The sequence below is a fragment of the Ovis aries genome, chromosome 13 (genome assembly GCF_016772045.2).
Source record: "Ovis aries strain OAR_USU_Benz2616 breed Rambouillet chromosome 13, ARS-UI_Ramb_v3.0, whole genome shotgun sequence".
Lineage (NCBI taxonomy): Eukaryota > Metazoa > Chordata > Mammalia > Artiodactyla > Bovidae > Ovis > Ovis aries.
Window position 1 is genome coordinate 25941297 of NC_056066.1, and position 24648 is coordinate 25965944.

The following is a 24648-nucleotide window of genomic DNA, read 5'->3' on the forward strand; positions in this document are numbered from 1 at the left end:
TACTATCCTTCATAATCTATATATTCCTTCCCCTTTTACTGTTAAGCAAATTCAAATGCTTAACAATCTGTCCAAAAATACTGAAAATATAGTTCTACTCTAAATAAGTGAATGATGCTTTCATGTCTAGAAAAATCAAAAGAGACCCATGTGTTTACCTCAGCAATGTCTCCAGTTCAGTTCAGTTCAGTTCATTTCAGTCGCTCAGTCGTGACCGACTCTTTGCAACCCCATGAATCGCAGCATGCCAGGCCTCCCTGTCTATCACCATCTCCCGGAGTTCACTCAGACTCATGTCCATCGAGTCAGTGATGCCATCCAGCCATCTCATCCTCTGTCGTCCCCTTCTCCTCCTGTCCCCAATCCCTCCCTGCATCAGAGTCTTTTCCAATGAGTCAACTCTTCGCATGAGGTGGCCAAAGTACTAGAGTTTCAGCTTTAGCATCAGTCCTTCCAAAGAAATCCCAGGGCTGATCTCCTTCAGAATGGACTGGTTGGATCTCCTTGCAGTCCAAGGGACTCTCAAGAGTCTTCTCCAACACCACAGTCCAAAAGCATCAATTCTTCGGCACTCAGCTTTCTTCACAGTCCAACTCTCACATCCATACATGACCACAGGAAAAACCATAACCTTGGCTAGATGGATCTTAGTTGGCAAAGTAATGTCTCTGCTTTTGAATATGCTGTTTAGGTTGGTCATAACTTTCCTTCCAAGGAGTAAGCGTCTTTTAATTTCATGGCTGCAATCACCATCTGCAGTGATTTTGGAGCCCCCAAAAATAAAGTCTGACAGTTTCCACTGTTTCCCCATCTATTTGCCATGAAGTGATGGGACCAGATGCCATGATCTTAGTTTTCTGAATGTTGAGCTTTAAGCCAACTTTTTCACTCACCACTTTCACTTTCATCAAGAGGCTTTTTAGTTCCTCTTCACTTTCTGCCATAAGGGTGGTATCATCTGCATATCTGTGGTTATTGATATTTCTCCCGGCAATCTTAATTCCAGCTTGTGTTTCTTCCAGTCTCCAGACCTCACGTCAAATCCAGATCTTTATGCCATTATCAGAATTGCTGAAATGTTTCACTTTGAAAATAGACTTCCTCGTACCTGAACTCAATCTTCTATATATATGCATTTTACCTTTTGAAAGTGTGCAGTATGGCTTATTTTGTATTTCCTTTAAATTCTGCTGAGCAATAATTTTTCAAATTATCATTTCTTGACCACCAGTGACCTAACACTACCTCAGACAAAACTGCAAATCTAATGAATGCAAATCTCCCGAACTCATCACTTTGTAACAGATTAAATCACGCATTGGAATTTAGAGGAAACGTTAAAGAATATTACATGTAGGACAGGGACTTACCTGAATGTCCAGAGGTTAAGATAATGCTTCCAATGCGGGAGGCACAGATTTGATCCCTGGTCAGGGAACTAAGATCCCATAGGCTGTGCAATGCAGCCAATAAAGAAAATAAATAAAAAAAATATAGGATAGCTCTTGATGGAAATAATGAACTCCTCTGATCATCCACGAAGTAAGTTTGACGTGTTGCATTTTCCAAGTGGAGAGGAGAAAACATAAAATACATGAGGCTGTTTTCTGGTAAGTTGTTACTGTCAAATTTAAGTAAATAAGCTTTATAGAGGTTTTTCAGTCTCGTCGTATCTAAATTTGACTTTAGTGTGATCAGTAATAAGTTCTCAAATCAGAAAGGCTTTCCTTTTCATTGTTCCTCAGACATGAACGTCTTTACACCAAGAAAAGTAACTTCAGCAAACCTTTAATTTCCAGTCTCAAGGATGTAGATGATTTAGCAACCCTGGAAGTTCTGGATGAGGTAAGAAACTCAATTTAATTAAGCCTCCTGTCTATTTTTAAACATTTATAGAAGTGATTTGAGCAGGAGGTTCTTTGAATGGCATCTGTAGGTTTCATGCTTTCTTTATCTTTTAGTTTCCTGAGCATCTCTCCTGTCCTCAGTTTTTCTGTGCATAACTCACATTTCCAGATCACCCCAGCCCGGTGTCAACTTTTTCTTGTGTTTTATACTCAAATCACAAAGATGCTAGTTCCCACAAGCTTGAGTTGCTTAGATCACAGTCCTGTTCTTCCCATGAGGTTTCTTTGGGAGTCTCAAAAGAATGCTTTACTGTAGTCAGAAAACCATTTGCCTTTTACCCCACCATTTGACTTCTCTGATGGCTCAGATGGTAAAGAATCTGCCTGCAATGCAGGAGATCCGAGTTCAGTCCCTGAAGGGAATGACTACCCACTCCAGTATTCAGCCTGGAAAATTCCATGGACAGAGGAGTGGGCTACAGTCCATGAGGTCACATAGAATTGGACACAACTGAGTGACTTTCACTTTTTTTTTTCTTTCCATCATCTGGCACAATCCCTCCTTTCTCTCTTCTGTTTCACACTGAATGGCAGGACCCAAAGCCTCTTAGATACCTCAAGAACCCATCTTTACCATGGTCTGTGGACCCCTCATGAGATCACAGAGTCCACCTTTTAGGAAATGAATTCTACTTTAAACTCCTTGTCCCAATGAGCTCAGAAATGTTTCACACATCTCTTGTGAAGGTGCAAGTCCAAACCAGTAATTTATGGTCTCAGCCTTTTTTTCCTCATCTCCTTTCATTTCATGTAATTACATCATTAGAAAAATAAAAGACTCCTTTTCAGTAAAAGGTTGGATTCACTATCCTGCCTGATCCACAGATTTTTATTTTTTAATACTTTGAGGCATACCTGAGCATTTTGCTTAAAAATGCAAGAAATCAGGAGGCATTTTCTGAACAGAAGTTCAGTTCAGTTCAGTTGCTCAGTCTTGTCCGACTTTTTTCGACCCCATGAACCGCCAGCATGCCGGGCCTCCCTGTCCATCACCAACTCTCGGAGTCTACCTAAACCCATGTCTATCGAGTCGATGATGCCATCTAACCATCTCATCCTCTGTCATCCCCTTCTCCCCCTGCCCTCAATCTTTCCCAGCATCACGGTCTTTTCAAGTGAGTCAGCTCTTCTCATCAGGTGGCCAAAGTATTGGAGTTTCAGCTTCAACATCAGTCCTTCCAATGGACACCCAGGACTAATCTCCTTTAGGATGGACTGGTTGGATCTCCTTGCAGTCCAAGGGACTCTCAAGAGTCTTCTCCAACACCACAGTTCAAAAGCATCAATTCATCAGCGCTCAGCTTTCTTTATAGTCCAACTCTCACATTCATAGTCTTTTGGTAAATTTAGGGTTGCATAAACAACTCAAGTACTTCATCAGAATAACCTCTCTTCAGAACGTAAAATATCTCATAATCAAATAGGATTTGCAAGTCAGAGATTTGACAACACCTTTATGAATCCTTGTGTATCACATTTTCCAGTGATGTAAATTCCTAGGCTTGTGGGTTATAAAGAAGACTTTGTTAATCATATGGCCAGCCTACATATTGAACACTGGGTTTGTTTCTATTAACTGCATTTTTGTGTGTGTGTCTCTTTTTTAACCGAAGTATGTAAAAGCTTTTGTTTTTGTGTCATATACTATAAATGATGATTCCTGGCACTATTAAAATTGATTCCATATACTCATATGACTTATCAACTGTGGAAGTTACTTCTCTATACTTTTACTCTGTCTCAAAGCCAAATATTTTAGTGAAGGACCAAGACATTCCGCAGAGCCCTTGACTAACCTTGATTTGGAATCAGATCACATTCACTGTATCTCCCCTTCCCTATTGTAGTGTTCTTTCTCTTTACTTCATCTACTGCATCGACTTATTTCCTTGAAAGCATTCTGTATATGTAATCCCTGTAACTTACTATGTTCTATGGAAAATATAGGTTGCAGTGACATTCCTCTATGGCTTTTGAAAGAAAAGAAAATACCCATCAAAGGATAAGATAGTTGATGACCGGAGGTTATACTTCTTACTCTCAATAGATCTGTTTCTTTCTGATCCTGTTCCAGATTCCAGATGTTTTATTTATTTGTCATCATTTATTTTAAAAATGATCATTGACCATCAATGATTTTTTAAGAGAAAGAAATTATTTTTATTTCATTATAGAATACAGTCGCAGAGCAACTTGAGAAGTGTTACTCCAGAGATCAGATCTACATGTATGTGGGAGACATACTCATTGCTCTTAACCCATTTCAGAGTCTGGATATTTATTCGGCAGAGGTATGTGGTGTGACTTGTGTTTCCTTACTTTGTACAAAAATTATGTTCTTTAGATATTTAAATTAATTTAAATGACAGACAAGGAAATGGCAGCCTATTCTAGTATTCTTGCCTGGAGAACCCCATGGACAGAGGATCCTGGCAGGCTACAGCCCATGGGGTTGCAGGAGTCAGAGATGACAGCGACTAAACCACCACCAAATGATGCTGAATAAAATTTTATCTAGTCCTTTGAATAAACAATTAAGGGATTTCCCTGGTGGTCAGTGGTTAAGACTTTGCATTTCCCCTGCAGGGAGCATGGGTTTGATCCCTGAGTTCAGTTCAGTTCAGTTCAGTTCAGTCGCTCAGTCATGTCTGACTCTTTGCGACCCCATGAATCGCAGCACACCAGGCCACCCTGTCCATCACCAACTCCCGGAGTTCACTCAGACTCACGTCCATCGAGTCCGTGATGCCATCCAGCCATCTCATTCTCTGTCGTCCCCTTCTCCTCCTGCCCCCAATCCCTCCCTGCATCAGAGTCTTTTCCAATGAGTCAACTCTTCGCATGAGGTGGCCAAAGTACTGGAGTTTCAGCTTTAGCATCAGTCCTTCCAAAGAAATCCCAGGGCTGATCTCCTTCAGAATGGATTGGTTGGATCTCCTTGCAGTCCAAGGGACTCTCAAGAGTCTTCTCCAACACCACAGTTCAAAAGCATCAATTCTTCGGCGCTCTGCCTTCTTCACAGTCCAACTCTCACATCCATACATGTCCCTGAGTAGGCAACTAATATCCCACATGTTTGTGCTGGGTAGCCAAAGAAATCATTGATCACAACAATGACCAGAATAGCTACAGGTTCAAATTTCAAAAACTTTTTAGAACCTTTGAGTAGTGGCCACATACACATGGTTCTGGGAAGAAAATAGCTTTCAGCAGCCCCTGCAGCACTGATAAATAAATAATAGTTAAATGTGCTGTGCTAAGTCGCTTCAGTCTTGTCTGACTCTTAGCCACCCCATGAACTGTAGCCCACCAGGCTCTTCTGTCCATGGGACTCTCTAGGGAGGAACACTGGAGTGGATTGTCGTTTCCTACTCCAGGGAATCTTCCTGATCCAGGAATCAAACCCAGGTCTCTTAAGTCTCCTGCACTGGCAAGCAGGTTCTTTACCACCAGTGTCACCTAGGAATCCCAGTTCAGTTCAGTCACTCAGTCATGTCGACCTGTTTGTGACTCCATGGACCGCAGCACGCCAGGCTTCCCTGTCTATCACCAACTCCTGGAGCTTGCTCAGACTCATGTCCGTTGAGTTGGTGATGCCACTCAACGACTTCATCCTCTGTCATCCCCTTCTCCTGCCTTCAATCTTTCCCAGCATCAGGGTCTTTTCCAATGAGTCAGTTCTTCGCACAAGGTGGCCAAATCAGTTGGGAAGCCCAGTAGTTAAATAATTATTTTTAAAATATAGAATTAGAGAAGACAAATATATCTGGGTGCAGTTTGTGGTCTTTGTGCGAGATGTGTTATTTCTTTCCAGTTATTGGTAATTGGTAACTGGTTCACACTAAGTATCATAGCAATAAACAGATGCCTAAAATGTGTAGATTTAATGTCTATCAAGTATGAGAGAATCAAAAGTAAAATTACATTGTATATATAGGTACTATATACTTAGTGGCTGTAAACTCAGCATTATGAGTTTAAAAATTCCTTTTGACATACAGGTTGATTTTTTAAAATTAATTTTTTTTAATTGAAGGTCAATTGCTTTACAGAATTTTGTTTTCTGCCCGATATCAACATGAATCAGCCATAATGCCCCCTCCCTCTTGAACCTCTCTCCCATCTCCCTCACCATCCCACCCCCCCTTGGCTGTTACAGAGCCCCTATTTGAGTTCCTTGAGACATATGGAAAATTCCCATTGGCTGTCTATGTTACATATGGTAACGTAATTCCATGTTACTCTCTCCATACATCTCACCTTCCTTTCCCCTCCCTATAAGTCTGATAAGTCCTCCCTTAAGACTTATAAGTCTGTAAGTCCATAAGTCTGTTCTCTGTGTCTCTTTCTCCATTGTTGCCCTGCAGATAAATTCATCAGTACCATCTTTCTGGATTCCATATATCTGTGTTAGGATATGATATTTATCTTTCTCCTTCTGACTTACTTCATTCTGTATAATAGGCTCTAGGTTCTTCCACCTCATTAGAACTGATTCAAATGCATTCCTTTTTATGGCTGAGTAATATTCCATTGTATATTTATACCGCAGCTTCCTTATCCATTTATCTGCCAGTGGACATCTAGGTTGCTTCAATATTCTAGCTATTGTAAGTAGTGCTGCAATGAACATTGGGGTACATTGATGGGGTACATCAATCTTTGATTTTTAATATCAGGTGATATATTTTATGAATTTAACTATATATATTTATCTAATATTCAACCCCTAATGTTTAAATATAGATTAATATTCTAGAGTTAAGCTAGGCTTTTTATTATTTATTTTGTGTGTGTGTTGTATTTTTAGTTGGGTCCATACTCTTCTAGTTATTTGTGTAGTACCCTAGAATATTGTTTTTATACTGTGCTTAATATACTTTTTTGTGTGAAAATGTATAATTCTCTCAGTCTCTACCATTTTAAGAGTTAGAAGAATAATGCATATTGAGCACTGACAAAAGTTTTAGAAGATTTGGGCTTGCGTGCATATTCGGCTATAAATTAACTATGGAATCTTGGGCAAATCAAATGAAAAAGTGTATGTTATTAATAAATGATATGAAAGGAAAAAAGTAGTACTTGTATGTCAGACATTATTATATCTAAGAAATAGTTAACAGAGTGATACCTAATTGTCTTATTTATAAATTGCTTATTTAAAGAATAGGGACTTCCTTGGTGGTACAATGGTTGAGACTCTGTACTTCCAGTGCAGGGAGCAAAGATTTGATCACTGGTAGGGTAACTAAGATACCACATGCCCCATGGCCAAAAGAAAAGTTTAAAAATAGATAAATAAAATAAATTATAGCATTTGGAAACCTTAAGTTCTACTTTGGAAGTGGTATTCACTTCAAATGAGTCTTCATTTAAATACCACTGACCACATTATGTCATATTATATCATGTCATTTTTCCCTGTTGTTTTATATCAAACTTTTATTTTACATAATTGTGCATGATTTGTGCATGTATGTGTATATGTAATATGTATTAATGTTTTGGTGGTTTAATAATGCTTTGCAGGTATTTGATGGACCTGTTGCTTTAAAAATTAGTGCTTTATCTGTAAAATAGGATTTAAACAGAAACCAAAGCCCTACAATACATGTTCTTTTTAACTTCTAGCATTCCAAGTTGTATATTGGAGCAAAGAGAACTGCCAATCCTCCTCACATTTTTGCCATGGCTGACTTAGGATACCAGTCTATGGTAACATACAGTTCAGATCAGGTAAGGAGAAGCTCACATTCTTAGAAATTCTCCTCTTAGTTTCTCGTGTGTCCATTGAATATTGTGAGGATGAAGTGTTCTTACTGGTCCCTTTTCTCACTGCACAGTGCATTGTTATTTCTGGAGAAAGTGGTGCTGGAAAAACTGAAAGTGCTCATCTCTTAGTTCAGCAGCTGACAGTGCTTGGAAAGGTATAATTTACTTTCTTTCTCTATCCTAACAGAGATATTTGTTATATTTCAGAATTAAATTTAATTGATGAAGTTAATATCCATGAATTTAATAATGCCACATTTAATAATGCCCAGAAATTACAATACATTTGTTGTTCTTTGTGAGTGTAAAATATAACAAAAAGTATAAGAAGCATATGCTTTTGTTTTGAGCAAATTCTAACTTTTCTCACTCTTAGTAGACAAGGCTTTATAAATGTAATTTTCTCTCTTTATGGCCCTAATATATTCACTGAATACTTTATTTCCTCTTCTTTTGTTACTAGCAAGTTGAAGGGGAGTCAATATACAGAAATTAATTATACATACCAAAACTGATCAGTTATAAATTTAAATATATAAATTTAAATTTATATTAGCACCATAAAAGCATGAACTATTTAAATCTTTATCTTACAAACCATGTGCAAGATTTGTATGCTGAAAAATATAAAAAGTTGATAAAAGAAATCAAAGAAGACCAGATCTAAATGTAAGACCAGAAACTATAAAACTCCTAGAGGAGAACATAGGCAAAACACTCTCTGACATACATCACAGCAGGATCCTGTATGACCCACCTCCCAGAATATTGGAAATAAAAGCAAAAATGAACAAATGGGACCTAATTAAACTTAAAAGCTTCTGCACAACAAAGGAAACTATAAGCAAGGTGAAAAGACAGCCTTCAGAATGGGAGAAAATAATAGCAAATGAAGCAACTGACAAACAACTAATCTCAAAAATAGACAAGCAACTCCTGCAGCTCAATTCCAGAAAAATGAACGACCCAATAAAAAAAATGGGCCTAAGAACTAAACAGACATTTCTCCAAAGAAGAAATACAGATGGCTAACAAACACACGAAAAGATGCTTAACGTCACTCATTATCAGAGGAATGCAAATCAAAACCACAATGAGGTACCACTTCACGCCAGTCAGAATGGCTGCTGTCCAAAATTCTACAAGCAATAAATGCTGGAGAGGGTGTGGAGAAAAGGGAACCCTCTTACACTGTTGGTGGGAATGCAAACTAGTACAGCCACTGTGGAGAACAGTGTGGAGATTCCTTAAAAAAAACTGGAAATAGAACTGCCTTATGACCCAGCAATCCCACTGCTGGGCATACACACCGAGGAAACCAGAATTGAAAGAGACACGTGTACCCCAATGTTCATCACAGCACTGTTTATAATAGCCAGGACATGGAAACAACCTAGATGTCCATCAGCAGACGAATGGATAAGAAAGCGGTGGTACATATACACAATGGAGTATTACTCAGCCATTAAAAAGAATACATTTGAATCAGTTCTAATGAGGTGAATGAAACTGGAGCCTATTATACAGAGTGAAGTAAGCCAGAAAGAAAAACACCAATACAGTATACTAACACATATATATAGAATTTAGAAAGATGGTAACGATAACCCTGTATGCGAGACAGCAAACGAGACACAGATGTATAGAACAGTCTTTTGGACTCTGTGGGAGAGGGAGAGGGTGGGATGATTTGGGAGAATGGCATTGAAACATGTATAATATCATACATGAAACGAATTGCCAGTCCAGGTTCGATGCATGATATGGGATGCTTGGGGCTGGTGCACTGAGACGACCCAGAGGGATGGTATGGGGAGGGAGGAAGGAGGGGGTTTAGGATGGGGAACACGTGTATGCCTGTGGCAGATTCGTGTTGATGTATGGCAAAACCAATACAATACTGTAAAGTAATTAGCCTCCAATTAAAATAAATAAATTTATATTTTAAAAAAATAAAAAATTCCAAGGTAAGAGATCAAATAACAAAAAAGGAACAAAAAAATGACTAGCCATTTTACCAAAGATATATGTAAATGGCCAAAAGCAAATGAAAATAGGATGTTCAACCCAGTAGTCATTCAGTTCAGCTCTGTTCAGTCGCTCAGTCACGTCAGACTCTTTGCAACCCCATAAATCGCAGCACGTCAGGCCTCCCTGTCCATCACCAACTCACGGAGTTCACGCAAACTTATGTCCATCAAGTCGGTGATGCCATCCAGCCATCTCATCACTTTCTGCCATAAGGGTGGTATCATCTGCATATCTGAGGTTATTGATATTTCTCCCGGCAATCTTGATTCCAGCTTGTGCTTCTTCCATCCCAGCATTTCTCATGATGTACTCTGCATGTGAGTTAAATAATCAGGGTGACAATATACAGCCTTGACGTACTCCTTTTCCTATTTGGAACCAGTCTGTTGTTCCATGTCCAGTTCTAACTGTTGCTTCCTGACCTGCACACAGATTTCTCAAGAGGCAGGTTAGGTGGTCTGGCATTCCCATCTCTTTCAGAATTTTCCACAATTTATTGTGATCCACACAGTCAAAGGCTTTGGCATAGTCAATAAAGTAGAAATAGATGTTTTTCTGGAATTCTCTTCATTTTTCCATGATCCAGCGGATGTTGGCAATTTGATCTCTGGTTCCTTTGCTTTTTCTAAAACCAGCTTGAACATCAGGGAGTTCACGGTTCACGTATTGCTGAAGCCTGGCTTGGAGAATTTTGAGCATTACTTTAGTAGTGATTAGGGAAATGCAAATTAAAACCACCATGAAATTCCATCAAAATGGCTAAAATAGTTTTTAAAAGTCTGATAAGGATGCTAAGTGCTGATAAGGATGTAGAGGAACTGAATGAAAGTCTCTTACGTTGCTGATGAGAATGCAAAATGGTACAGCCACCTCAGAAAACAGCACAGAAGCTTCTTAGAAAGTCTAACCATACTCATTATACAACTCAACAATTCTACTGCTAGGTATTTATCCTAGTGAAATAAAAACCCACGTTCATACAAAAAACTATAGATAATTTATGGCAGCTTTATTCACAATCTCCAAGAAGAGGAAACAAGGGAACTAGGAAATGAATAAAGAAACAATGGTATATATCCGTTCAGTGGAATATTACTCAGCAACAAAAAGGAACGAACCCTGATACAAAGCAATAAAGCTCGCTGGGTGAGGTTTGGCTAAATCTCAAATTCCCTAGGCTAAGTCAGAGAAACCAGATTAAGAACCTTACATACCATATGGTTCACTTTCTGTGTCATTCTTGCAAATTTAAAACTGTAGGCACAGAAACATGTCAGTGATTGTTGGGGGCTGAGGGTGGAGGGAAGGATTGACTGCAGAGTAATGAGACAAGTTTGGAGGTTATTGGATTGTTCTGTATGTGAATCGTAGTGGGATTCATATGATTGCATATGTTTGTAGAAACTTTCAGAACTATACTCTATAAAGGGTGAATCTCACTCTATGTAATTTTACCTTAAATTTTTTAAATGGGGTTGTAACATCTGGCAACAAACCAAGAATATGTTCTTGTATGTTTATATCTACATAAAGTGCTTACCAAAGAGACTTTTCATTTCATACAAAAATAAAATTTTACTTTTTTTTTACATCTTGACATTTTCTGTAGGCTAATAACAAAACCCTGCAAGAGAAGATTTTACAAGTGAACAACTTGGTGGAAGCATTTGGCAATGCCTGCACTATTATAAATGACAATTCCAGCCGATTTGGAAAATACTTAGAAATGAAATTTACCCCTTCTGGAGCTGTCGTGGGAGCACAGATCTCTGAATACCTGCTGGAGAAATCCCGAGTTATCCATCAAGCTAGGTAAGTTCACGTCACCTATTTCCTATTATCTGGGAAACGTAAGCCAAGATGATGCTTTTGTTTTAATAATAAAGTGTTTTCCTCATGTAACAAAAGTTCAACAGAAGTTTGTTCATCATCTACTATGTATGAGGCATTGCCTATTGGAAACAGAGATCCCTCAGCACTATCTTACTCTCTTATAGGTTATATCCAGTAGAGGAGTTAGTTGTTGTTTTAGTCATTAAATTGTTTCTGAGTCTTTGTGACCCCATGGGTGGTAGCCCTCCAGGTTCCTCTGTCCATGGGATTCCCCAGGCAAGAATCCTGGAGTGGATTGCCATTTCCTTCCCCAGGGGATCTTCCAATCCGGGGATCAAACCCACATCTCTTGCGTTGGAAGGCAGATTCTTTACCACTGAGCCACCAGAGAAGCCCTAAAAAGAGTTAGTAAGTAACCTAAATTTATGAAAACAGAGAGAAAGCCTAAGCCCATCATAGAAGTACTAACTGGATAAATTAGAGTGACTTCTTAAGTAGAAGAGAATATACTTCTCTATACAGAACAAATGTGAAATTTAATTAGAAAACTCATTTTTTTCTTTTAAATGCTGGTATACATAAATAGATCTTTGTATTGATTATATTCTCCCCAGTGTTTATACACAAGGGACCTCTCCCCATCCCCACCCCCCAGAAAAAACAGATTCAGGAAGGGATTTTATGGTTGTGTTCTTTTCTTTGTCTTCTGATTGAGCCACCAACATGATGTTCTGGTATGTTCAGGTTGAGCAAGTTCCTTTAGGCAGTTTGTAGCTGAATGACAAAATTTCTCTTCTGTCTTCATGATCCCAAACCATCTTTGTTTGTTATTCTAATGAAAAAACTATAATAACAGCTTTGAATTTGTACCCTGGTATTTTTAAAAAGTTGTGGCAATTTAGGGTCTTCTATTTTTCTTTTCTTTTTTTGATAAGATCTCATGGATTTTATCTGCTTTTACTTTTTAAATTAATTTATTTTTAATTGGAATAGAAGTCCTTTACTACATTATATTAGTTTCTGGTAATACAATAGAAACTGATTCTGATTCACAATGAAGTGAATCAGCTTTATGTATACATATATCCCCCGCCTCCTGAGTCTCCTTTCCACCCCCCACCCCACCCCTCTAGGCCATCAGAGAGCACTGAACTCAGCTCCCTGCGCTCTACAGCAGCTTCCCACTAGCTATCTGCATTACACATGGTAGTGCACGTTGGTTTCATACTGAATTATCTACATTGTTGTAGTTATGTGTTGTATGTTAAATTCCCAGGAATTTAGGTACAATGGAATGTAATATAAATGCCTTTGATATAAGTATTTGGGCTTCCCTGGTGGCTCAGACAATAAAGAATCTACCTGCAAAACAGGAGACCCAGGTAGATTCCTGGGTCTGGAAGATCTCCTGGAGAAGGGAATGGCAACCTACTCCAGTATTCTTGCCTGGGGAATCCCATGAACAGAGGAGCCTGGAGGGCTACAGTCCATGGGGTCGCAGAAAGTCTGACATGACTGAGTGACTAAGCAGGCACGCAATATAAGTATTTAATATAAATACTTTCAAATTTGCTCTCATAAAAATAATGTCATTCATGTTTATTGGACTATTGCACCAGAGAGTCTAGAAAACAGCACAATTAGGATCATACTTTAGGCATACTATGAAGAAAGTAAGCTTATTTTCAGCTGGCCTAAATGACTTTAGTTTTACATTGTTTATTGGGAAAAGTATTCCAGGTCGAAATACATCTCAGTTATAATTCAAGAACATTTGCCTTAAAATTTTTCCATTTTCTAGGTTTTTTACATCTATTTTTTTCTTTTACTTAATTTGAATTTCATTTTTAAATACTAGAGAAGCTTTTCTATGATGTTTAAAAGTGAAAGTGTCAGAGATGTAATAGAATTCTTAGTAAGTCCTTTTAAAGATGATACACCCTGTCATTCAGGAACTGAAAGGAAAGAACCAGTTCTAAGGGTCTAACTATATGTACTGAGTCTTACAGTAAGGTAAGCTAGAGGAAAGAAAATGTTATTAAGAAAACTAGAAGGAAGAGAAAATATATTGAAAGTGCTGTACTGTATCTACTGATGCCGTGAAGTTCATGTTGTCTCTTTACAAGATGAATCATCTCTTAATACCTATGTCAGTGTTGTCTTAGATGATACTTTCAATGTTGGCCTAACACTGGACATCAAAAAGGAAATGATAATGTGAAAAATAAATTCATATTTACTAATTGCTTCACAGTAGCCTAGCTGATATACTAATGAATGAATCTTATTCTTTTTAAGAATCTTATAAATATTAGGGCAGATAGTATTACAGTCATATTTGTCATACAGTATTGGAAACATTGGTACATTAAAAAACAAAACAAAAAACACCAGTTGGTGACGATAGGCTGATATGCAGTTTCTCCAATTACGAGAGAGAGGCATGCTGCCTGGTCATGTAATGCTGTGAGAGCAGTGATAAAATAGTAAGAAAAGTAACACAGGGTTAGTTTTATGTTAACTGTCACCACCCCCTGTATGCCTGGGTGAAAGAGTTCTCCACTTCATCTTGCACAAGAAGATCTACACACATTTTTTTTATATTGGAAAAATTTGCATATAATTTCCATAATTCATATAATCCATGTAAATGGACCCATGAAATTCAAACCTCCATTGTTCAAGCTGCCTTACTTGGTGATTTGCTGAGCCTGAGGTTTGCCCCCAGGCCGTTCTGACCTGGGTATCACTAATCATATGAGCTCTCCCTTCTTGATGTAGTAAAGGCAGGACATGAGATTAGGTAATCTTTGGAGATACCCCTGAGCTGGGTAATCTTTTTTTCCTGTTCCTTTAATTCTCTAGTGGTTTATCTACTGAAGGTCAGTATAGTTCCTATATCATCTCCAGGTCTTATCAAATTACAGTCCTCAGTAAATGTAAACTGATAATTAACAAGAACACCACCAATTGTGTGTGTCTACACTTATGAGTCACTCTGCTAATTGTGCACCGCATCGTTTAAGTGTTAAAGGTATGACACATAGAGCAATCAATGTGATTTCATTAGAACAAAGCAAACCAAATTATATGCTGTGCCTGTCCTAGAGGAGTTTTGTTATTTTGTGGTGAGAAGAGACCAGAAGTGAGCTTTCAGTTTTGTTCCAAGCTTGCTCATGTACAATACTCTTGTTCATCAAAGCGTTACTGGTGACTGCCACAAATGATGGCTGGAGGCGTAGAAGGTATGAACACAGTCAGCTCTAAAGGGTGCGGCCACCCTCATGTCAGCATCTGAGCCTGTGGACGCCCCTTTTCCTGAAACGCTCACCTGTCTTTGCTTTCATGACTGAACTCATCTCTGAGTTTTTCCTCTCTGACTTAGATTCATCCATCCATTCCCAAAATGCGTACCTATCAAAAGTTTGTTCTTGGAGTGTTTTTTTCTCTGAATATTCTCAGGCTTAGCAATTTCTTCTGACATCATGGCCTCAATGGATAGCTCTGTGTGATTGACAACAGAAGATGTGTGTCTTGCTGTGTCCCAAGTTCATATTTTTCATTTCCAACAACCTGCTTTCATCTCAAATTCAATTGAATACAGGCATACTTCGGACATATTTGTGGCTTTGGTTCCAGCCACAGAATAAAGCAAGCAAGTCACATGAATTTTTCAGTCTGTTGGTGCATACGAAAGTTATGTTTACAATATGTTGTAGTTTATTATGTGTGCAGTAGCATTATGTCAAAAAAAAAATACACACATCTTAATTTAAAATGTTTTATTGCCAAAACATGCTAGCCATCGCCTGACCCTTCAGTTCAGTCATTCAGTCCTGTCTGATTCTTTGCCACCCCCATGGACTGCGGCACGCCAGACTTCCCTGTTCATCACCAACTCCTGAAGCTTGCTCAAACTCATGTCCATTGAGTCGGTGATGCCATCCAACCATCTCATCCTCTGTTGACCCTTCTCCCCCTGCCTTCAATCTTTCTCAACATTCGTTGGTTGTTTTCCAATGAATCAGTTCTTCTCATCAGCTTGCCAAAGTATTGGAGCTTCAGCATCAGTCCTTCCAGTGAATATTCAGGGCTGATTTCCTTTAGCCAGTTACAATTTTTTGTCAGGTGGAGGATCTTGCCTCCATATTGATAGCTGCTGATGGATCAAGTTGGTGGCTGCTGAAGACCGAGGTGTCTGTGGCAGCTTATTACCAATGAAGTTTGCCTCTTTGGTTGACTATTCCTTTCATGAACAATTCCTCTGTGGCCTGTGATGCTGTTTGATAGCATTTTGCCCACAGTGGAACTTCTTTCAACACTGGAGTCAGTCCCCTTAAACCCTGTTGCTGCTTTATCAACTCCGTTTATGTCATATTCTAAATCTTTTGTTGTCATTTCAACAATTTTCACAGCATCTTCACCAGTAGATTCCATCTTAAGAAACCACTTTATTTGCTCATCCATAAGAAGCAACTCTCTAGCCATTCCAGTTTTATCATGAGACTGTAACAATTCCATCACATCTCCAGGCTCCACTTCTCATTCTCGTTCTCTTGCTATTTCCACAACATCTGCAGTTACTTCCTCCACTGAAGTCTGGAACCCCTCAAATCATCCATGAGGGTCAGAATCAACTTCTTCCAAATTCATGTTAATTTTGATATTTGGCTTCTTCCCATGACTCGTGAATGTTCCTAATGAAATCTAGAATGGTGAGTCCTTTCCAGAAGGTTTTCAATTGACTTTACCCAGATCCATCAAAGGAATCACTATCTATGGCAGGCATAGCCTTACAAGATATATTTCTTAAATAATAAGACTTGAAAGTCAACATTCCTTCTTGATCCATGGGCTGCAGAGTGGATGCTGTGTTAGCAGATATGAAAACACCATTAATCTCATTGTACATCTCCATCAGAGCTTTTGGGTGACCAGGTGCCTTGTCCATGAGCTCTCATAGTTTGGAAGAAAATTTTTTTTTTTCTGAGCAATAGGTCTTCAATACCTCATTGTAACATTTCTTAATTGTGCTATTATAAAGCCTTGGAAATGCTGATTATAGAGAGAACCGCAGAGTTGAGGAAATTGAGATTCATAAGGAACAGATTTCTCTTGCAAGAGAGAAAACTGAGCCCCAGAAAGACAGGGTAGAGAGGTGGTTAGTGACATGGGCTTTAGAATCAAACAGTGCTGGTGAAATCCAGTTTGGCCATCCACTCTGTGACCTGAGGGGAGGTTAGTGTCCCCTCTAAGTGTCAGTTTCTTCGTATGTGAAATGAGGGGGTTAAGGCAGGTGACTAAGATCATGTAGCACTCACCACCACCTGACATGCTCTATTCATTATTACTTTGTTCCCACTGGCATGTAAACTTTAAGAAGTCAGGGCATTTTGACTGTTTGCTCCTGCTGTATCCCCGATGCCTAGAAAATGCCTGGTGGGCCCACAAATATGTACTGAATGATTCATACAAAGCACTCAGCAGAGTCTGTAATTCAATGACAGTTGTAGTTGAAAATACTGAAGACAGTCACAGCCACAGAAAGCCAAAATCCAGTATTCCAGGAAACCCTCCGTGGACTCACAGTTGTTCTGATAATTATATCACCAAGAAACTTTAGCAATTAATAAGTGTTCTTACCGTCCTGAAAATGTCTTATCTTTTCAGTGGAGAAAAAAACTTCCATATTTTTTATTACATCTATACTGGTTTAGCTGAAAAGAAGAAATTAGCCCATTATAAATTGCCAGAAGACAAGCCTCCCAGGTAACCCAGCAGCTTGAACTTTTATAAATAATACTTCTACCTTTCACTAAATTTTAGATTCTCACCTATCCTTTCGGATTCCGCCCCCCACCCCCAGATACCTGCAGAATGACCACATCAGGACAATACAAGACATGATGAATAATAGTTTCTATAAATCCCAATATGAATTAATTGAGCAGTGTTTCAAAGTCATCGGTTTTACAATGGAGGTGAGTATGGAAGACATTTAAACCTTTAAGCGTCTTTTTGTCATCACTCATGGTAAGAGTTAGCATTTATAGAGTGGTCCACATGCCAGACATTGTGCTCAGTGCGTTATATGGATAATTTTTTAAATTAGTGAAATGACCTTATGAAATAACGATTATCATTTTTATCTCATACTTGAGGAAACTGTGGCCTTGAAATATAATTGAACTTAGTTTTGTTCTTAATCTTTTATATATATTTATCTCTCCCACATATATATAAAATTTTATGTAATTACATAAATGTGATCATATCACACTTTATAGTGCAGTGTTTTCTTCTTACAGCTTTGCTGCTAAGTCGCTTCAGTCGTGTCCGACTCTGTGCGACAAAGATGGCAGCCCACCAGGCTCCCCCGTCCCTGGGATTCTCCAGGCAAGAACACTGGAGTGGGTTGCCATTTCCTTCTCCAATGCATTAAAGTGAAAAGTGAAAGTAAAGTCGCTCAGTCGTGCCCGACTCTTAGCGACCCCATGGACTGCAGCCTACCAGGCTCCTTCGTCCATGGGATTTTCCAGGCAAGAGTACTGGAGTGGGTTGCCATTGCCTTCTCCGTCTTACAGCTTTACAAAGATGTTATTCACATGCCTTACAAGTCAGCCATTTAAAACTGTACATTTTAATGACTCAATACAGCCACAGAGGTGTGCATCCTTCTCCATAATCACTTTGAGAATATTTTCATGCTCTAAATTTTTACCCCAAGGAGACCTGCTCGTGCCTGGCAGTTCCTCCTCGTTCCCACCCCACCTCTGCTTCTGTCACCCTCGATCTGCTTATTCTGCACGTTTCACACGACTCGAGTGATGCGTTATGTCACCCTTTGTGAGCAGCTTCTCCCGTTGACATGATGTCCGCAAGGCCCATCCATGCTGTAGCGTGTGTCAGTATTTCACTGCCTTTCACTGAGGTGTGCTGCTGCATTGTGTTCATACGCCTGCTGTTATTTATCCATTCGTGACGTGATGGGCGTTTGGGTCAGTGCCATTTTTCGGCTATGGTGAATCATGCTGCTGTGATCATCCGTGTCCAAGTTTTTATGTGACATGAGCTTTTGCTTCTCTTTGGTGTATACCAAGGAACGGAAGAGCCAGGTTACAGAGCAACACTATTTTTAACCTTTTGAGGAACTTACCAGAATGTAAGCAGCTGCACTATTTTTCAATTCAGTAGGTAGATTTGGACTTTTCTCCATCTTCCCCAGCACTTACTATTATCTGGTCCTAGCCACTCTCGTGGGTGTGATATGATATGCCATTGTGGGCTTGATTTACATTTCCCTAAAGGCTTATGATGCTGAGGTTCTATTTCATGCATTTGTTGGTCATTTGTCATTTATATATCTTCTTTAAAGGGGCATCTGTTCACATTCTTTGCTGATTTTTTAATTAAGTTCTTTTATCATTGAGTTGTAAGAATTATTTATATTGTAGATACAAGTGTCTTACATGATTTGCAAAAATTTTCTCTTTTGTTGTCTTTTATTTTTTTGATGGCACCTTTTGAAGCACATTATTTGTATTATTGATTTTATTTAAAAATGTTTTTTATTAATGTATGAATTCGGTTTCTTGTTTTCTTTTTTTTAACGAGAATGCTTCATTTCTCTATTCATGTTCCTTATTTAATAATGAAAGCATTTAAGGCTATGAATTTATCCTTGAGTAATAAAGATTTCTTACTGTGTCCTAGATTGTATGTTTAAAATTTTTATAACAAAGTATCTTATTTAATAAGGACTCCCTGAAGGCTTTTAGAGAAGCTTTCAGACTCTGCCCTTAGCAGCTTACTGTTTGTGCTGATTCAGCTCTGTGATAAGAAGAATACTTCACTATGAATGCGAATCAGGCTTTTAGATGAACTCTTGCAAGAAAGTAGTGTGCAATTTGTTGGATTTTAATTTCATTTTCATAAATGACATTCCTACAACTTGAAACTGTTCATGTGTCTGCTTAGGAAGTTTACTGAAATGTCTTGGGTTATGAAATCTCTACTAAGAGCCTGAGCTAAAAATAATACCTAATTCTTTTCCAAAAATTTGGAAAGTTTTATCAGCAGGATATAAAATGTAGAGATGCTGATGGAAGTGAAACGTGATGAGAATCATTCAAATTATGTGCAGTGATATTATTGAATCTAATTCTGTAGCATGTTTGTTAAGAACTGCTGACTCCCTTCTAAAATAGAAGGCTGTCACAGTAGCCTTTCATCCATTTGATACATTTGCTCACCCCCAAATAATTATTTCAGAGCCGTACCTGGGGATTTCCCTGGCCACCCAGTAGTTAAGACCTCACCTTCTAATGCAAAGTGTGGGTTCCATCCCTCACTGGGAATCTAAGCTCTTACATGCCTTGAGGCCAAAGAACCAAAAGATAAAACAGAAACAATATTGTAACAAATTAAATAAAGACTTTTAAAATGGCCCACATCAAAAAACTCTAAACAAACAAACGAAAAAAACCCCTGTTGTACCTGTTCTTTGCATAGGGCAAAGTTTGCTGCCAAGTGTGTTTTCTCAAATGCAGAGCCTCTCCTGTTGGCAGCTCTGATGACAGATAGTTCCCCAGTCTTGACTTCTTTTGGAAAGTCTTTGACTCCACCTTGAGTATCCTAGCTGTAGGCCTGAGGAGAAGTATTTTTAAGAACCTTGACCTTAGGGAATAGAGTATGATCTCTGCCAACTTGATGAGGTTGGAGAAGGATACATGAATGGCTTTTCTTTTCCTAATTTGAAATTAGGGCCTTCTCTTCAGAAGAGGTTTAGGTAAACCAAGATAATCCTTCTGCATCAGGAAATGTTTCAACTTTTAGAGTTAATTTTTCTGGTGTGGCCTTTCTCCATAACCAAGAGGAATTCAGATGTGATGTGGGGGGTGGGGAGGACTCCCTACCAGGCTGCTTTTACAGCCCCAGAATTTAGAGTCCCCCTTGAGTTCTGAAATACTTTGCTTCTGTGTTTCTAGGTGAATGAGCCTGTTGTGGGAAGGAGTGGGTGAGAGCTGTAGGAGCCTTAGGGGACCTGGAAGGCTGTTTTCAGGATCAGCCAAGGAGAAATGGCTCCTCTGGGGATCAGAGAAGAATCGTTACCATGACTTTCCCAAAGAGTTTTCAGTTTTTGCCAGAAGATTAAGAGCTAAATGGACAAGAGGAAAACATACTGTAGACTCATTGACAAGCTCGAGTTGAGTGCATCCTTAGGTAAATACTTTACTTACCTTGGCTGAAGTTGATAACTTTTTGGTTTGGAAGTAGAGGCTCCAGCTCAGCCATATTTATTTTGGATAATTCATTCTTTCCAAAGATTCATGGACCTTGCCTGGAACTTTGACTGTCCACTCTATAAACTGCAGCGCAAATCAGGAAACAGTGGTTCTGTGGTCTATAGGCAGAAAGGATATGATTGGAGACTTTCTCTCTGTTGATGCATTCAATAGCTTTTAGGCTTTGAAATGGAAAAAAGAATTCATTTTTAAGATTTCTGAGGGTGTTTAGGGAAGCTTGCTGACTTTGCTCTTAGCTGTAATGTGTTAAAATGAAGAACTTTCTACGGGTGCAACAGATGCATGGTAAAGGACCAGTGCATAAATCTCATTCTTCTACTGTACCCTTACAAAAGAAAGTAAAAGAAGGAGGAAGGGTGGAGGAGGAGAATAAGCAGAAGGAGCAGCTAAGGTTAACATAGTGATTAGATTGATATATAAGGACAGGACAGTTTGCTTGATCGATCACAGCCTTTGCTGGAGATTTGGGACAAAAATGAGGACAGAATGGAGTTGAACCATTGAGAGAGTACTGAGATGATAGAACTCACTGTGGATATCTCATGTGAAGAATGGTGTGGTTTGTGCTCTTTTGTAGCCATGAGGTCTGGGTAGTGGACATCATGTGACACTAAAAACTGTGTTGTCAACCTTACCTGACTACCTTTTGGGAACCATACTAATCTGACCTGAACATTTGGAGTTAGAGATGATCCTGATGAACACATTTCCTAATAAAATAGACATTTTTATTACTAGTGAAATTAGTGTGTTTATAGGTAGTTCAGGTCTGGGAGAGAAAGTCTCTGACTGGGAAGGCATGAGTTTCAGCCATTTTCCAAGTGACATATGACTGCCACCCAGAGATTTCAGACAAGCCCTGAGAGACATTCCAGGTGATTCCACATGCCCACCCTGTTCCAGGCTTAGTCCACTTCTTTGTGACCCCATGGACTGTAGCCTGCCAGGCTCCTCTATCCATGGGATTCTTCAGGCAAGAATACTGAAGTGGGTTACCATTTCTTCCTTCAAGAGATCTGATTCTTCACTCAGGGATTGAACCTGCATCTCTTGTGTTTCCTGAATTGGCAGTCAGGTTCTTTACCACTAGCTCCACCTGGGATGCCCCTTCCCTTTCCCTAACCTCCCCAGAACTCTGCCATTACCCACAGCTTGTAGGTATGGAGACAAGTCAATTTAAGCACTAGGGGGTATCCTGGCTCTTAAAACAGAAGAGGATGCAGTGAATAAAGAAAAAAAAAGCAGTGTCTACTCTTGTCTCCAATCGTTGGTCATATTATGAATGTAGCAAGTGGTCGATGCCCCTTGGAACTGTGGTCTGGCTCTGTTGGTTGCCTGGTTAGGGGGAAACAGAAGAGGTTAACTGGATCTCAGCGCATCCTCCAGACTGGAAGCATGTTGTCCACCCAGCAAGCAGCTTCTGCCGCCAACCCAGAACTGGGCTTCTTTATAGCTCTCTTTCCTGCTTTGCATCATCAGAGGAACTTATCTTTTTACCAGTTCCTTCCCCCAGAGGTTACTATCTTAGAAGCAGGGTATCAGTTTTAATTGGTTTGTTGGTTTGTTTACTTCCAAGTCCGAGTCGTTAGAGAAAATGGTTCAGTTCTATTTGCCTCATCTGCTTTCCGTTGCCTGGCAAAGCAACATTTAGTCACAATACAAGGAAACGAGTCTGGCAGTCAGAGTCTAGTGACAAATGTAATTCATTTATGTAAAACTGCAGGTTTCAGCTTAAACATAGTCAGTGTTTATTGAATATCCAAACACACAGCTTAGGAGGAAAGAAAATATAACATCTGTTTCTGGAGCTGAAGCACAATTACTGCTAAATATTTTTGAAGATTTTTAGTCCAGTTCAAGGTGACCCTCCTAGAAGGTACTGGTCTCCCACCTAGAAGCAGAGCCTCCAAGAGTTAACAAGACAGACTGTCCTGGATGGGACAGAGTGGAATTAAATTGAGTGGGTGTTCACTTCCTTTTTATCCCACTCCTGATTTTTTTTATGTCATCTCTCTGGCTTCTTTGGATGCGTCCTTTGTCCATAGTTGCTTCAACTTCATCTTGAAAAGAGGCAACTTGCAAGATAAAGTTAAATAGCTTGATTTTCATATCCTGTAAGCACAGCTTGCTGCCTTTCACAATTTTGGTGACTCTCCAATAGAGAGAATGTTTCTCTCTCTCTCTCTCCCTGTTTCTTTCTCTGTCCTTGTCTTTCTCTGATTGGTGTTGACAGCACTCATGGTGTATGTGTCCCTTTAAATATCCCTGGGATTTAGTTTACTTGTACATTTGTGATTCAGCACACGCCATGCAAATTGACAGGCAAGTCAAAATAAAATATTCTCTAAAAATAGCACAAATTAGAGAACTCTAAAACTTTTAAAAACACATGATTCCCTAAGCCATTTTCTTGCCATAGCTTTAAAATAAATGATTAGTAGTTTTATGAGTCAACTCATTTAGAGGCAATTTTTATCATGTCATGACAGGAATTTTATTTGTCTCCCTTTGCACAGAGTCATATGTCTTTTGTTGAAGATGAGAATGTCTTTTTTCCCCCGCTTTAAGTTTCCTTGTATTTTCTATGACAGTCTAAATCCACAATATAGTACATTTTCTTTGGATTATCAGTTGTGGCTTCCACTATGACCAAATAATATTTGTGAAGTAAATTTTAAAATATTTTAAAGCATCACACAAAGTGGTGAATTTCTATGAAACATTTTATTTTAAAAAATTGGTTTTAGTCAGAATGGGAGGGGCATAAAAGTCCCTTTTAGTCATTTCATAATAATTTGAAAACAATAATTTGATACCTAGTTGTCTTCATTCAACATTGTAAAAAGTTACGGTTCTTGAAGATCGCAATTCAGCCAGCACTGATGATTTGAGTAGAATGAGAGGACCAGGGAAGCCAGTTGGCTTCTCTTAGTTCGGCATCATTGCCCGTGGGATGACCTTGTTATGCTGGAGCCTGGATTCTTCCCTGGTCTGTCTGCAGCCACAGTCACTGCTTTGCTGTTCTCAAGGTGAGAGAGCTGCTAACCTTTCCATGCTGCATTTCAGCAACTTGGAAGTATATACAGTATACTGGCTGCAATCTTGAACGTTGGAAACATTGAATTTTCTTCTGTGGCAACGGAACACCAGATTGACAAGAGCCACATTTCGAATCATGCAGCTCTGGAGAACTGTGAGTTTCATTATCTTTCATTCAAAACTGAACTCCTAAAAAACATCTGATGACATGGTGAGAGTGTCACATCGGGGCAGTTGTACGTTTATGGAACCCTAAAAAAGAATAGTCAAATTCAATTTACATCAAGTGAAGTTTCCAGAGTCCACTGTTTAAAACAGATATTTGTGTCTATAAATTAGCTAATTACTATAGGAAACATTTCTAAAGACTAGGCTTTCGTGACTATTTTAGGAGCTATTTACATTTCAGTGTAAAAGTACAGAAAACATAATTAAGATTTAGCAAACTGATCTGAAAAAAAGTTGAAGTTGTTATTGTGTGAATTTGGCATCTCTGTCATTTATAAGTAATGAAGATCTGAATATTTATTTTTGTACTGAATGGAGTTTTATACATATTCATCTTGGGTTGGTTCATTTTGGAGTCATTTTCTATGCAAGTAAAGTACATCATGGTATTTGCTTCAAATCAACTTATATTGACTAAGTTTAATGAATTATTTCAGTAATTTAAAGTTTCTCACTGATACCATCCTGTGGCAAACTTTTTTTTTAGAATATACCCTATTTTTATTTTTAATATTGGCATATGCCCCACAATT

General features: G+C 38.8%; 1 protein-coding gene across 1 annotated transcript in view; it reads left to right on the plus strand.

The window, feature by feature from the left end:
- The window catches only part of MYO3A (myosin IIIA), a 171578-nt gene that overhangs the window by 81523 nt on the left and 65407 nt on the right, over positions 1–24648 (plus strand). The window contains exons 10-17 of the mRNA XM_027976633.3: positions 1746–1845; positions 4082–4198; positions 7539–7643; positions 7751–7834; positions 11320–11522; positions 17214–17312; positions 17410–17524; positions 23915–24041. Of these exons, the coding sequence (XP_027832434.1) occupies positions 1746–1845; positions 4082–4198; positions 7539–7643; positions 7751–7834; positions 11320–11522; positions 17214–17312; positions 17410–17524; positions 23915–24041 (950 nt within the window). The remainder of the gene's footprint in view (positions 1–1745; positions 1846–4081; positions 4199–7538; positions 7644–7750; positions 7835–11319; positions 11523–17213; positions 17313–17409; positions 17525–23914; positions 24042–24648) is intronic.